At 36.7% G+C, this 16,137-nt stretch overlaps 1 protein-coding gene across 11 annotated transcripts in view; it reads left to right on the forward strand.

The window, feature by feature from the left end:
- KLC1 (kinesin light chain 1) overlaps positions 1-16,135 on the forward strand; it is a 47,395-nt gene extending 31,260 nt beyond the window's left edge. For 2 of the 11 annotated variants that reach the window (XM_088166567.1, XM_014871887.2), the window contains exons 13-16: positions 757-918; positions 6,099-6,229; positions 10,762-10,828; positions 12,151-12,277. In XM_088166567.1, coding sequence (XP_088022693.1) covers positions 757-918; positions 6,099-6,229; positions 10,762-10,828; positions 12,151-12,216 — 426 coding nt within the window. In that variant the 3' untranslated portion in view covers positions 12,217-12,277. Of the gene's footprint in view, positions 1-756; positions 919-4,734; positions 5,365-6,098; positions 6,230-10,761; positions 10,829-12,150 lie in introns of those variants that run through there. The other 9 variants (XM_088166569.1, XM_014871890.2, XM_088166574.1 and 6 more) reach the window with 5 other exon arrangements.
- The last annotated feature ends 2 nt before the right edge of the window (positions 16,136-16,137 follow it).

Consider the following 16,137-nt stretch of genomic DNA (forward strand, 5'->3'; position numbering starts at 1 on the left):
TTCATCTGGGATCTTTTCCTGTCAGCTAGTACTGGTTGTGATGTGGAGTAGGTTTATTATAAAGAAGACAAAGCTGAAAATAAATATGATTGGAGTTTTGATATTTTCTAGTTTTTGTGTTAAAGATTTTGCCTTTAATGTGCAGGGTTTTCATAGAAGGTACTTTAGCACTTTTAAGATATTTAAAAGATTATTTGATAGTTAATAGGCAGGCTTTAATACAAAGTAAATATATTGACCATATATTTAGTATGTTTATTACAAGTTTGTATTCTATGTCCTTTCTTTCTGAAGGAAAATTATATTAATGCCAAGTGTTTTAGGTCAGTATTTTTAAATTACACAGCCTGTTTCTGAGGTATTAGATATTCAGACACCTCTCCAAAGGCAGGTGAAAACTGCATCATTTGATGGGTGGAAAACTTGATAATTGTATTGATGGTTCATGATCTATAAATTGCTTAAATATTTAGCTGGTTGCCAGATTGCTTCGGGTAAGTGACACGAGCACCACAAAAGAAAAGAAGAAAAGAATGGCAGTTCTTTTGGAAATGCAGTGGCTTCTCAAAGTGCCAAACTCTGCACTTCATGCTGTGTTGATCCTTGCAATTTAGAAAGGGCAACTCAGCTGAGAAGCAGAATTGGACCCATGGAATTGTGGCTTGGTTTTACCTCTTGGTGCAGTTGTTGCGTGTAAGTTGTAGATTATCAGCTTGTAACAAGATAAAGCCTCTTCCCGTTCTATCAAATTCTCAGGGTCTTGACAATGTTCACAAACAGAGAGTGGCCGAAGTGCTGAATGACCCTGAGAGCATGGAGAAGCGGCGGAGCAGGGAGAGCCTCAACGTGGATGTGGTAAAGTACGAGAGTGGCCCTGATGGCGGCGAGGAAGTGAGTATGAGCGTAGAGTGGAACGGGGTAAGTACAGTACACAGTTGGAGAGAATAGCCTAGGAAATGATCACCTAACAGCTAGGGCTGTCCACTCACCAGCCTGCTCTGCCTCCAGGAGTTCCCTGCTTCATATACGTTGTATTTTGTCATTTTTCAGAATCAGTTAAGAAATGAAGAATAACATTTTATCTATCATAATGCTAAAAAACTCATAATACTTTAAAATTTTAAGGCATCCTTTCTGTTGCTGTTCTAAATGGTGACATTTCTGCAAGAATCCCAAGCAGTTGTATTTAAGGCTAAGTTGCTGATTGAGTGTCCTGGTTGTGGTCTGGTGTACAATTGCTTGTCAGTTTGTTTTTACTGGTAGAAATATTCTGGCAATTAACTCACTTTTGCTTTTTTCTTTTTGATGCCCTATTTGTTTGCAATTTAAATGTTTATTTAAAAATACTTCATCGGCTGGAATCACAAAGAAGATTGGCTATGGAAATATACTGAGTGTTAGCAGTTTCAGAGTAAATTAAAATGACCAGTCTAGCACTAAAATAATTCTAATCTCCTCCTGACCCAGCTTGCTGGAGGAAGGAATATAGCTTTTCAAGCTGCTATACAGTCCGTTTTAAGAGGCAGTGCCATCACATAACAATGTGATGGTGACTTCATGACTTTCCCGTATTAAAATTTGTCTGGAGCCAGGGCTTGTTCCTGTTTGTTTCCCTATATTGGCTTCACTGTGTTACACTGATTGTCATAAAGTAAAAACATATATATAATATATATATAATGGGATTACACGTGCATTTTTCTAACCATTGTTTTCCTTTAATTTGAAGGACAGTGCAAGTGTTCAGTTATTACCTGGCTTATGTAGTTTGCTTCTGTCACCAGCTTTCCCATGCTTTATCCCATTGCTGGAAATGGGATGCATATTGCACTCTAACTCCCAGCTGCAGTTCTGCTGAAAATACTCTCTTAGATTATAAAAGTGGTGTTTCTGTTGCTGTATGGGAGGGGAAGTAGCCTACTTTGCAATATTGAGTGTTCTGAAGCTTCATTTCTCTTACAAAAGCAATCTTTTTCTCCTCATCTTTTTGTAAGCCACATGAGACAAAGCTTAGCATTCCAAAGAAACCTTGAAAAAACGCATAGTACTTTAGTCTTAAAGGAGAATGTTCTTTCCATCTTTGCTTTTGTCTCTTTATTACTGTTTTCTTGGCATTGGTGCTCTCAGTGCCAAGACAGTCAATCAGCATCTATTGTGAATTAATACTGCATCATTAATAAAGCCAAAGTCAGGTTGAATAACTCTCTTTTTAATTCTCATTTTGCCCATTCAGCATTAGAACTGTGTACTGTACTCCTCCCTTAATTTTTGCTATACTTTGCATGACTGTATATTCTAAATGGATTAAACTTTTTCTGTTATTGACATTAATGCATGCAGGGTTTGGATGGAAAGGGCCTTCTGGGGGAAAGCAATAGACAGTATTTCTAGGTCAATGTTTGAATCAAATTCAGTGATAAAATTTGCTGATCTGGAAAATTAAATTTTGACATCTCAGGGTAAGCAGACTTCATTTTTAGTGTGCTGAAGTGGCATTGCTTCATTCTCATCATCGTTATTTCCTTTTTCCCCCCTCTTAAGAAAAGGTATTTTGTATTACATGTTCTATGTGAAGTGGGCAACTTTCTCTCCCTTCCCTCTGCAAGTGTTTCTCTCTTAGTGATGTTCTTCCCTCTTCTTTATATTGTGTAGGTTTTTTTTTACCCTTATGTGTTCCCTCCAGACAAAATACTCTGATTCATAAAGTGTAGTAGAATCTTTTATTTGTGTCTGCAGAGCCTGAAGAGAGGCCTGGCTCTTCCATTTAAATTCTTCTGAAGTGGTCAAGCTGACTCTGTCTGAGAGAATAGGTGGAGTACGCAAAGGGACAAACTCAACAAAATTGTGTCAGAAGATGTAATTAAGGGCCTTCCATATGTAATGTAATCCATATTAAACATTGTAGGCTTTGATGTAATGTCTTATACTTAAAAAGAGCAGAGATACCTATTGAAGTAAATCTGCCAGTAACTATTAAAACAGACACATTTAAGTGAGGTGTTAGAGTGTGTCTTTACATGTCATTTGTAAAGTTCATGACTTGAACAGAAGATATTTGAAAATGCAGGGAAATACTTGGTCTTAAAAATGTAAGGTGGGAAGGCCAAGATTTGGATCCCATAGTATACTTTTATATAGAAAATAACTGAGTACCTGTAACTGGCATTTTTGTAAACTGATCCTGCAGCCTGCTACAGGACAGAGGAGAATCTTTGTGCTACTTATTACAGTGTTTGTAGTGTGAGGAATTATCTTTTCATAACTCTAAGCCATATGCTTTAGAGAGACAGGCTTTTGGGCACGTAAGTGTACTTCCAGGAGTGAAGGGAAAACTGTGCATTTCACTACCATGGACGAGAGTTACTCTTGTATAAATAAATGCAGTGGGATGTAGCAGACAAAGTACAGGAGATGGTGATGGTGGGGAAGTGTAAGCAGCAGTAACAAGGTGATTCTCATTCTGCATGACATAGAAATTGGCAATTAAACTTTGCCACAAAAACAGCTTGTGAGTTTGTTTTTTGTTTACTCTGGACTGAGGAATGGGTTTTTTTTATTCTGAGCTTGTATTTTAGAAGTATTTTTTTAACCAAGCAGTTAGTGTTTAACTTAGGAGTTTGATATTTTTATTTTAGATTTGAAATACCCAAAAGTTTGTCTACTTACTCCTAATGTTCTATTTAGGTTTACTGTATAGAATTATACTCTATACCTACCAAATTTGTTTTGCCTTTGGATCATTTTCACTACTTTAGTATTGCTGATTGCAGACCACAGGAGTAATTAGCCTTTTCACTAATCTAATACTTCTAGCTGGAATTTAGACTTCAGTTTATTCGAATCTGCAAATCTGAAGTCTGTCGTTAAGTGTGAACAACATATGCAGTTTAGTTTAGATTTAGATCTTCTAGTCACTTGGTAGCAAGGCATTTTTCCATTTCCAAGGATAATTTTAATTACTGTTCATTCTAGTTGTTACAGGTAAAGGTTCTCAAGACAGATATCATGAACCTGTCATAATGGTCTCTCTACTTACACAAAGAATAAGAAGTGTGTAAATTGAATCACAGTTTATTTTAAAGGTTCATTTTTTCAGCTGCATCACGGCATTAGGGACAGTAGAGAAAATTCCACTTGGATTATATATATAGACACAAACACAGATATGTCCTAAAAATACTTGTGAAAGTGAATTGACCCAAGTGAATTGGATTCTAGTTCCTTAAGGGAATGAAGAGAATTTTGTCTGGAGGTTAGGTGAAGACCTCTTTCTTCTTCTTGCACTTTTGTTTCAAGGAAAATTCCTGACAGAAGTTAAAGCTGAAATGAATGCACTTTGCTCTATTCTTCCTTTCATTTTTCCTTTTTTTTTTCTTTGGTGTGTTAACGTCAGCTGAAAAAAAATCCTTTTTGTTGTTCATGAAATGTAATAGTAAAACTATTTCTTGTTAAAGGTGTTTCATATTTTATACAAATACTAACTTGAATGCACAGCATCAGTCATGCTCATTTGTCAGTCCCATCTCAGTGATGTAGGTGAAACTGCAGAAAGATGTAGGTTCTGGTAATTGCAAGGGCCTGCACTTTGTACTTAAGGGCCGTCCAAACAGTTAACTCAGGAAAAAAAAGCTTTGAACGTGACCTAGAAATACTGTAAACTAACTGTTCAACATGGAAAACTGTTGAATTTTTCCCAACAGTTTCATTCAGTTTTTCTCTCTCCATTTCTGACAGGCCTAGATGCCTTTTGTGATTCTTATACTGTCTCCTGCATGACGGGCGTGCACCATCTTCAAGCTTTAACTTCTCTCTTCAGTACTGACTGCTGTGTTTTAGCAAACCCCTTAAGATTCTTGTCAGAGCTACACTTCCCTCTAAACTGGCCATTCCTTCAGTGCTGGTGTCGTTTTTGGTTTTCTATTTCTGTACCTGTGTAGCTTTGCCAGATATGTATCTAGTCATACCAAATGTTATTACAACCATTTGCTGTGTAATACATTAGTAAAAAAAACCCAAACAAGTAACAATGACCTTTATAAGTAGCTGTTCACTATGGAATAAAGGTAGTTAAAAGTATCACACAAGGTATTATTGAAATGGCATGATGGTGATCTTTACAGGAGAAAAACCAAACCCGTAAAAGTAAAGCATGTTCTCCAAGTGCTTTAAAATGTATTTAGAGACCTATTATATGGTTAACATCAATATGGAACTCTGGATGTCTTCACTTACAATTATTCTAAAGTAGCATTGCTGTTTAGTCTTTGTGTGAGATTTTGGCAATTATGCTTTTCTCTACTAATCTTGGTGTTCAGTGATTTGTGTATTTGTCTTTCTAACTTCTAATAAACTCACTCCAACTCAGGTGTCTGTCTTTGCTTAGTAGTGCTTTTTTCTTTTTCAACTCTTCTTTCATGATCACATAGGTTTTATGTGGAGTAGGAAGTGGTCACTTCTAATCTTACTAAACTGTTAGGGTTTTGTGAGAGTAAAACATTTAAAAATAGAATTGTGGTCACTCTTGCGAGTTTCTCTGGGTCAGCACAGCAGTGTAAAACATGAATGCAATATATAAAAAATTAATTTCATTGTGGTTTACATTTTCTTTGGTAAAAGTTAAAAAAGAAGCACAGGACTTGGACCATAAATATTTCTGAGTACAAATATTTTCATTTAGGGATTTTGGGGTTAATTAAACATGATTGCAAGTAATGTAGATATTTAGTAAGAACAAAACATGCTTTTTTCTTAGACTGATGGAATGCTTTTGCTTGGGGCTTGTACTCTGTTAACCACGGTGTGCTCATATGAAATGGTGGTGGTGAATTGTTGGACTACTGTGGTGGGTTTTTATTAATGATGAATTGTGACTTGAGCATGTCTTCACGTTTAGAAGTCTTTGTTTTACACTTTGGAAGGAATTCTTTGCTTTGGTAAAGTTGTAGCTGTATGGTATTACATGTTTAGGTAAATGCATATAGTATGAGTGTATATTAACAGCAATTAAAGAGTAATAATTCATCACGGAATGTTTTCCAGCCAGGCTTGTGGGAGGGCAGCAGGCTGTTGCAGTTTCACATGTATTCCATTTCTTTCAGGATGGCACTGGATCTCTAAAGCGCAGTGGTTCCTTTAGCAAGCTCCGAGCGTCCCTTAGGCGCAGCAGTGAGAAGCTGGTTAGGAAGCTGAAGGGAGGAAATTCCCGGGACACTGAACCAAAGAACCCAGGGTAATTCATTATCTGTTCTTAGCTGTGCTGGTGTCCCTTGGTCTGTGCCCCACTGCAGCCTTGGGTAGTTCCTAGGGCAGTGTTCCCTTCCCTGCTTAGCTAACTGCATATCATACACAGCTATATCTTAAAGAAAAATAAAATAGAAATACTTCTTAAACTTCCATTGTAAGTTCTGTAACATCAGAGGATTTATATTTGCTTACAGAGAAATTAATTTAAATAATTAATTTAAATAGGGGATTAACTCTATTTAAAAAATAATTTTCTCTTTTTGCTCCTTTACCTATTTGAAGATTAGAAAGGCTTCATAGAGCTACTGATAAATGTTAATTACCTGCAAAACTATTCTTTTCACACAGCAGTGGAGAATAATAAATGTTACTGATTTTTATAGTAAAAGCCTGAGTACAGTAAACTCACACCTAACATTCTTGATATGGCTTAGTATCTTGATATATTCTTGATATAGCTTTATATATTGCTGTGAGCATAAAGAGAATTACCAACTGAAGCCCCTCTTGGTTTCTATTTTTGGAAAACTCAGATGTCAGAGAGCAGAGGACAATGTTGAAAAACTTGAGCTTAGTTGTGCATCTTACTAACATTTTGGGCTCAGTGAAGTAAGTCTGGTAAAAATCCACATTTGCTGAGTCTTGACTGCTCGCTCTTCCCAACTTACCATATGATGATGGATTTGAATGTATGTAATATTTCTTATAAATCCATAAAATCATTCATCACTTTTTGGCTGCTGCAGAGTTGAAATATTAAAATGCTGCTGCTTTTCACAGTTGCACTTCGGGGTGTTCCCCTCATCCCCAACACAATTGCAGTCAATTTTATAGGGCTTTTTGCTCTTGCTGTGAAAAACTAGAACTCATTTAGTTGACAGGAAACTGACCGTGTGAACTTGTGCTTTAAAACAGTCATGTTGGAGAACTTGGGGTAGCTTCTGATGAAGCAACTGAATCTGAGTACTGTAGATGATGATGGTATTACTTGAGACAGTGACCTGGAGGCAGGGTCTCACTGTGTTTCTGGAAGTGCTCCAGTGAAGTTTTGTCTTACTGTTTTTATGGCTGTAAACATTAAGTACTGCAGCAGTACATGTAGAATTAGCTTCCTTGCTTATCTGTTTCAAATTCAGCCTGATCTGAATTTTAGGGTTATTACTTAAAATTTCACTGCTAGACACTTGATGTTGAAGGCACTGAATAGAATTGAAGGTCAAAATTCCTTTAATTCCTTTGCATTTATTGATCCATCATAAAGAATTATCTCTGAGATAAGAGTTTAGGAATAAACCTTGGAAAGCACAAGATTAGAAGAAGGAAATGTGTAAATGTAAAATGCTTTAGGGAAAACAAAGGCAAGCCAAAATAGAATAAAAGAGAATTCCTTCTTTTTCTTCAGTATTAGTTTTATACATTGGTTTTCTGTTTCTATTCAATTCCGTCCAGAATTCATATATCATAGTTAGGTATATTGTTGTATGAATAGATACATTTATTCATAGATAATTTTGCATTTTCTCCTCATTTTTGTGAGATGTGGAAAGGCCTTCAGTTTCACAAAAGCCAGAAGGTACATTCTTTATTCTCTGTAATATTTATAGCTAACTCTTTCTGCAGGTAAAGTGAGTCCGTGTTTTTAGGTGTAGAAAATGATACTTATATATTACTGAAGATATTTGGCTTTGCACCTGTGAAAACTCACCTGCCTTGTTACTGTCTCCACTTGAGTTGTGTTACCTGACCAGAATCTTCTACCCACGTTACCATGAGTTACACTGTGGGCTCTGTAGCACCAGATGAGATTGCCTCAGATGAAAGCATTCATGTCAAACAAAACTGAAAGCAAAGCAGTATCTTCCTTGCTTTCCCTCTGACAAAGTCATCTTGTTTTCAGATGTCACCATAGTTCTTAAGGAATAATTTATTCTTAATACTTGCAATAAGTGTATTACATTGACAGACTTTTATGTAGATAGGCACTTTCAGGGTATAAATACTATAATTTCTGTTCTTGCAATTAATAGAGTATTTAAATCCTGATTTATATTAGCTGGTTTTAATAAAAAATGCAGAGATTTCTGGTATTAAACACCAGCTTTGTAGGTCATAAAGCATAGCTTACATATTGATATTCCAAGAAATCATTTTGTTTTCATTTTATGAAGAAACTTTAGTGAATACGATTTTTTTTTCTCCTCTGGCTGTAACAAAAGGCATATTCAGTTGTTGCCATGCAGACCTTTGGGTTTTAGTGTGTTTGATAGCTGAATATTTCAATACAGACATAGCACACGTATGAATCTTCCTTGCTGTGAAGGCAGCCACTTTAGGTAGAACACTTCTGTGCCTCCCTGCTTAACAGTGCATTCCCTGCCTGTGTCTCAAGGAAGGCTTTACTCCGAACTTGATTTACACCTCTTGTTTATACTCTGCTTCTCAAAATAGGAATTGACAGTGCTGGTGTGAGCACTGAGTGAGAAATACTTGAATAACAATACACTCACAGGATGAAGGAAGGACTTAGTGCCCATGTTGTTGCTCGATACAGAAGGTTGAAGAGAATAAAATGGAAAACTCATCAGGAAATTGTTTCTTTACAATCCTGCAAATGCATTTTGACAAATAACAAGTATCTTAAAACTGGTATTTGAAACCTGCAATACCGGAAGCACGGTGTCAGTTCTTTATCATATTTCAGAATTCAGTTCTGTAATAATTTAAATTTGATTAGTGTTCTTTATTTTTTCACTTCAAAAATATTGACCATACAGCAGAACAGTTAAGATTTCTAATCTGGAAGGGAAAAAACAAGCTTTCATTATTGCTATTATTTATTCACCAAAAAAATTCCTGCATGTTTTTTGTGGAGTCATGTTCGTAACATGGAGGGAACTAAAAGTGCATTTGCCAGACTAAGGTTCTTAAAAATGTTGATTTAACCAAACCCAAACAAATAAAAGACCAACCCACAAACAAAATAGTATCTCAGGTATGAGTAATTTTTTTTTAATTGGCACTTTAGCAAGAACCTAAAATATGTGTGTGAACTTGTACTGGTGGATTTTCTGTTTGCCTGGAATGTTTTCCATAAACCTTAATGCTCTTTCGGAGAGTTTTCTGTAACATTTTGTTTGTTTTACAGATTAACTTCCTTTGACTTCCATATATAACCCTTGTACCTGTTTCCTTGAATAAATGAGAGGTGTACACCATGCATGAGTCCTCGCTTTGTTGTTCCTAACACTCATGTCAAATATTTCAAATTGTGTGCTTCTGGCTTTGGAAACACCCAGATGTGCTGGGGAGAACCAGCCAGGCTGTGTTGTGTGGCAGCTGCTGCCCTGTGTTTTGGTTCATTGTCCTGCTAAGCTTTTGCTTTACCAAAGCATTTAAAACTTGTGCTTTGACTGTTAGCAGTGTTGCCTCAGTAGAAAGAAGATCTGGTTAATACCTAAAGTGATCTGTATGCATAAACCTTTCCATGTTACTGGAAGGCATTGGAAACTTTGCTGCAGGTAGCACTGCAGGGTTAGGGCTCATTGTCTTGTGACTAGTTCATCAAATAGCATTCAGAACTCTCATTCAGTTCTGAAATAGTTAAAGAGCTCATGAAAAATCAGAGGAAATGCAGAATATTCTGAGGAATGGACAGGCACTGGTGTAAAGAACATCAGACATTCCATGATATCTTAGGGCTGATCTTGAATTTCATGATGCATACTTGAAAATATTTTTTGTTAAATTTTGTGTATATTTGAGAAATGTAGGTAAATTATTCATCCTTGTTTCAAACAGCAGGAGATATTGCAGTTAATGCAGTGATACTTTGACTATCAATAGCTCCTGGGTAGGTGATGAATTTTTTTCCCTTTTCCATTGCTTTCCATACCATATTCCAGGGTGCTTGTTACCACTGCTTGGAGTGTTGTAAAGCCAAAAGCACAACCAAAGTTAACAGCAGCAACCATCTTATTTCCTTTCACTTTGAAATACTTAGAATAAAATATTCTAAAATGCTTTTAAAAATTTATTCTGACAATTTAACTAAATGAGGCAGAAAGTACCTAACTAACTTTTGTTGTAGCTTCTTCAAGGTAAATGCTGCCTTACACAACTTGTGTTTCAGATTTTTTTTTTCCTAAACTGTTTGAATGTTTTGATGCTTTTGTAAGAAGCCACACAAAATTGATAATTAATAATTAAAACTCACTGTAAGTCACTGTATTAATTTGATGTGCTTTAGAAATGGAGATTTTGAGATAAATCAGTTGCCTGAAATGTTTAAGCTCTGAGGAGCTTTTAATTTTGGGGGGTTTATATGTAACTAGAAGCAAGTACAAACGTATTTGAACTTCTGTAGTTGTTACCTTAAAGGCTGTCCCTCAGATCAGTTTTAGGGCATTGTTCCCACTCCCTTCACTGTGCATTGCTCGTTGTTGTACTTGTGTTTTTAGAGCTGTAGTTTTCAGCCATTCTGATCAGTTTATCCTTGCATGTTCACTGTCCTGGTTGCAGCATGAAGCGTGCCAGTTCTCTGAATGTTCTTAACATGGGTGGCAAGGCTACTGAAGATCATTTTCAAGTAAGAAGCCCTACAATACTCTTATGAAAATAAATACTGTTAGTAGGGTTTGGGATAAAAAGAGTGTGATAAATAATAAACCAGCAACCTCACAGTGATTGTAAGGTGTTTGAAGGCTGTGCTTAAGGCATCATTCTCTGACACTTTTGTGAATCATGATTAATTTTAAGAAAGGGTTCAAGTCCAGCCAGGAAAGATCATTATCTTTTATGGTACCAAACAGTCTCTGGCTTTGGACTTCTCTTACAGTGGATATAAAACTTACAGAATTTCACATTCTTTCAAAACCAACTTAAAAATGCAAGAACTGTTAAAGCCCAATATTTTCAATATTTTTTTACTTCAGCTCCTTTATTGCAAAAAGCCCTGTCATTGGAATTGCTGTATATTACCAGCTGCCCTTAAACACTTCGGTTTTTGAGGTGGCACCAGAGCAGTCTCAAAAGTTTGTCTGATCTTTGTTGTGCTTCTGCTAATAGAAAACCTTATTTTGCTTAACTGTTCATGGTGTGCCCAAGTGCTACTCCTCGTTGCCTGTTTTTACCTAACAAATCACTGTTTAAATTGTCAAATGAGTGAGCAATGTTGTTCTAAACACTGCTGTGTGTTTTACTAACACAGTAACTGCTACTAATTTTAGGAAGATAAAATTGCTTCTGTACTAACGAAACTGTAGGTGAGGATCTCCATCACTGTGTGTCCTAAAGTAGCAGGAAAGCCCCGGCTGTGCCTCTTGTACTCCCCAGTGGTGTAAAGGTGTTGGAACTGTATGATCCCCAAAGAATGTGCTGCAGAGTTTCCTGTGGTTGGAAGTGTAAGCAGAATTTTGCTCAGGGTGAGGTTCAATCAAAACAAATCCACGGTAAAGCACAATTCTCTGCAGCAGCAGTGCCAAGGGTGTCAGAGAGCCATGTCCCAGGTGTCCCTGACTGGATGGATCCTCAGTGTGTGTTTAATTGGTGTGACTTCCAGAGGAGGGACTTTTTTTTGGTGTGTAGAAACAATAGTAAAATAGGTTCTTTCTTCTTGTGAACTTTTGTAGCTCCTCCACTATACACACCTGTGGCAATTCCCATACATAGGCTCTTATATTTCTGGGAAGGCTTAGGCTAGATTGTAAAGCTGTGTGTACTTTATAGTATGGCTAGTTAAAAACTGGGGAAGATGTTTATTGGACTCTAGAAAGCATCCCCTTATCCAGCATGAACAGTTCTCAATAGTTCCTTATATTTGTTCTCATTTGTTAAAACTAGTACTTTGTTTGTTTGCTTGAACTATCTGGACATCTGCTTAATTTCTTTGTTTTTTTCCCCTTCACACAGGAACGAAATAATTGTCTGACAGACTCGCGAGCTCTGAGTGTCAGTCATTCTGATCTGGTGCATTGAGATTTGGGACAGAAGCTAGCTAATATTCCTGTGTGAATAAAGAAGCACTGAGACCTTCAAAGCTTTGGTTCCTCATCCTTGTCTATAGGAACACCTAGTTTGTAGATGTTTTTTTCCCAATGGACTGCTGGTTTTACTTTTTAAATAGGGATAATTTTAAACACAGCGTTAGTGAGTGTTTCCTTCTAAGGCAAAACTACAGATATGTATTGCTCATTGCACTGCTCCCGTTCATGCTACTTACATAAAGTTCTTTAATAAATCTGACTGTTACAGCAGCCAAAAAAAAAAGCAGAAATACAAACACATTCAAAGCGTACCAAAATGAAACGGTGTTGGAAAATGTAAGCAAAATTAAATGTGTGGCAGTAAATACTTACAGTACTGGAATGAGAAGTGGATAAATTTATGTGCATTACTGTAGAAATTCCAGTTGAGCATTCTGTAGTGGTGGGGTTTGCCCTTGCACCACTGATTCTTGTAATGGTAGAAGCCTTGGCTAGCAAAACAGTGCTTAGACACGACTGACTAAACCACTAGACTGAGCTATTATATCTTACAGAAGTGATGGCTGGGGGTAAGTTACATTTAGATAGAATGCATAGCAACAGATGTGACCATAACTTTTTTGATATCTGTAAGTCTTAGGGCACAATAATAAACGGATATAGGATGGTTTGTGTACATCAGGAGAAATGGAAAAAAAAACCTTTACTTTGTGTGATTGAAGAATATTCAAGTTTTGGACTGCAACTGTCCCAGAGCAGCTGCTGCTGCTCTCAGGGAAACATCGAGCCTCAGGTTGACTTTCTTGCTTGTCCACTGGAATTCACAATCCCATTCTCTGCTTGCTGAAAGTGCCCAACGTTTCCTTATGCTGATCCCAAATCCTGCCTTTCTTCACACCAGCTGGTGACAGCAGAAGCAGGCACTTGATGCCAGGATGTCATTCTGCAGGGACCACTCCATGCTAAGGGCCCCCGTGGAAGCACTCAGTGGCTGTAAGTGACCTGTGTGACCACATATCCATGTTAAATCCACTTAGGTTAATATATATATGCTGTCTGTATACAGGACTGCTGCTGGAACAAAGTATGTATGTTTTAAGGATTTCATAGACATTAAGATTTCCTTTTGCTTTTCTGTAAAGCTTGTAATTTTGTTCATCTTTTGTAAAAATTCCTATTCGTGTGAAGTTGGATGAGAAAGTAAAAAAAAAAACCAAGCAGTGTATGTACAAATGTATTTGTGGTCATAGTTGTGAGTCGGAAAAATGTTGAACAAAATTAACTTTGGGAAAAGCTGGAAAATTCAGTCAAGGTCAGCACCAACTGAAGGAGGTAAAATATAGGAACATATGCAAGTTTTAGTATTTGAACAGGCTGTGAAAAGTCATTAGAATTAGTACTTAGTAGGAATTTTTGACTAGGTTTGCACCTGGTTTTCAGTTGGTTACAGTAACAGATGCAGAAGTTGTCTGTGTAATGCACTTAACAATGTTTACCAGGAAGTACCGTCTGAGCATCTCTGCAAAGGAAGCTGCGTGTGGTGCACCTGCTTTAGAGACAGTGTAGGAATGGTGAGAGATGATGCTGCTAATAATTATGTAGAAGTTTTAGCACATAGTGCAATTCATTAATGAACTTGAGCAGGAACAGGTTGTTGCTCTGTTATCTTAACAATAGATACTCAAATAATGTTGACTCTTGAGTTTTAATCTTTTTATTAAGAGCTTTTTATATTAAAAAAAATATGTAATATATATACTTCTTTCTTCTGCCCTAAAGTAAAACGTGTTCTGTGCCCCCACTGGTGAACTGGGCTCCCTTGCACAAAGGCAGACTGAGCTGGCTTTGCTAAAAAAACCGTGTGAGGCTGCCAGCTGTGCCCTTGTCCAGCCCCTGCTCCCCTTGAAGTCTGGCTTCCAGAAAAACTATTCAGTCACAAAACTGTTTCAGTAGTAAGGAATTACTTAAACTGAAGGATGTGATTTCCACAGTCATCTTTCAACATTGAAGCAAAATGATTTTTTGCAACCTCTCAAGTCCCAACCCTGTGTAAATAAGCAATAAATTATGTAACCATAATTGCCAAATGACAATGTACAGTAAGTTTCAAAGTGCAAGACTGTGGTATGTTAATAGTGATAGTGAGTGAGCTTTCCTGGTCAAGATCTTGCTGGTGGTGGCATTACTAATGCTGTGCTTTTAAATGTTTTAATTCTTTATATAGTATTTTAAAGTGTGATGGAAGGTTAAGTTGTTGAGCTAATGCATTTTAAACAACTCTTATATTTAAAAGGTTCATTTATTTTTCTGAGAAGAAATAAATTTCAAGACTTCATTAATCCATAAATCCTTGACAGTAGTAGTCAAGTCCTTACTGTTAGGAGCCAGTGAACTGTTAGCAGTTTGAGAATTTTTAAAAAACAAAAACCAAATTAAACTCGACCTTCCCTGTGTTTGACTCATGTATGAGTTACTGTCAAGACGTGGTTTGTGTGCATTTATATTTCAGATGGGCTTCCCAGTTCACTTTTACACAAGATTTTCTTTCTGGATTTCCTTTTGTAAGGTTCAGGTATAGCTAAGTCTGCATAAAGAATATATCCAGAATATCCAATAGTATCATTCTGGGATGTCTTCATCACCAAACTAAATCAACAGCTCCAATGAAACACAAAAGTGGAAAAGACCTTCAAAACTGACCAACATCTTGTTAGGAAAACTGCAGCCTTGGTACTGTGGTTGTTTTTAACCTGGCATTTTTATCCTTCACTGAAATTTTAAGAGTGAACTTGAATAAAAATGTAACAAGGACTCCATGTTAGGCCTCAGATTCTTCCACAAGCAGTGGTGAGTCTGGGTGTACAGCAGGATGTGGGATGAATGGTACATGGAATTGTTACTGATAGAAAGGTGCCTGTTGCCCTTCTGTCTCTGGTTATTGGCAATATTTGGTTTTGAGTTTAGATCTTACTCAACAGTCTTGTAAAATGAATTGTTTCTTGATTTGGTCCTCTTCTGGAGGAGTAACTGACCTGTTGCTGTGGTGTGTCTGCACTTAACACAATGCAAAAAGAATCAGTTCTCTACAGTTTGTACTTTTTCTTATAGTAAATGACACCTTCATCCCCAAGCACTCCTGAATCATAGTAAATTAAAATGGTTTTGAGCTTGAGAAGTATTTGTACTTAAATTGTATCATTTGAATCCAGAGATTTTGCAAATGGTGTGGTTCTGTTGTAAATATCTAGTAAAAGGTGTGTGCACTGACAGTGTGTTCACAGTAGTTGATGAGTTGAAGTTACTTTGGTTTTTATTATGCAGGTCACATGTTGTGTCTGAAGGCTGCTAAGAGTGGCATTTTTGGTCACGTTAGTCTGTACTGAGAGAATAAATATTAACAGATGTGATGCTGAGAAGTTTAGTTTCATTGTCATCGATTTACAAAAGTACACAGGGGGGTTGTGTGTGTGTAAATATTTAGAATTGGGGAATATCTCAAACATTTACATTGGATTAATATTTTCCCCTAAAACCATTCACAATTGTGCCAGTAGACTGAATAGTTAAGGTGAGTTGTTAAAAAACCTGAAACAACAAAGCAAGAAGCCAAACAGAGTGTGGGGGTCTGGTAGAGTTCCAAAGCTGGGAGGGTGCTTGTGCTCACAGTGAAATTGCAATACTTGGTTACTTCTGCCTGTAAATGAGAAATGTTTAGGGAACCATAGTTTCTCCAGTGTCATTTAACATTTCTTTTCAAAGTGTAAAAGAATATTTAAGTAGTCTTGCAGGATAAAGACTTAATACATTTTAGACTGTAAATCTTTGTAAAAACTACTTCAGTTTTTTTGCTTGTATAGAATACAAATCTCAGTTGTGAAACCCAAAGATGAATAAAGCTCTATAAAGGGAAAGT

Source organism: Sturnus vulgaris, chromosome 6 (genome assembly GCF_052056855.1).
Source record: "Sturnus vulgaris isolate bStuVul1 chromosome 6, bStuVul1.hap1, whole genome shotgun sequence".
Lineage (NCBI taxonomy): Eukaryota > Metazoa > Chordata > Aves > Passeriformes > Sturnidae > Sturnus > Sturnus vulgaris.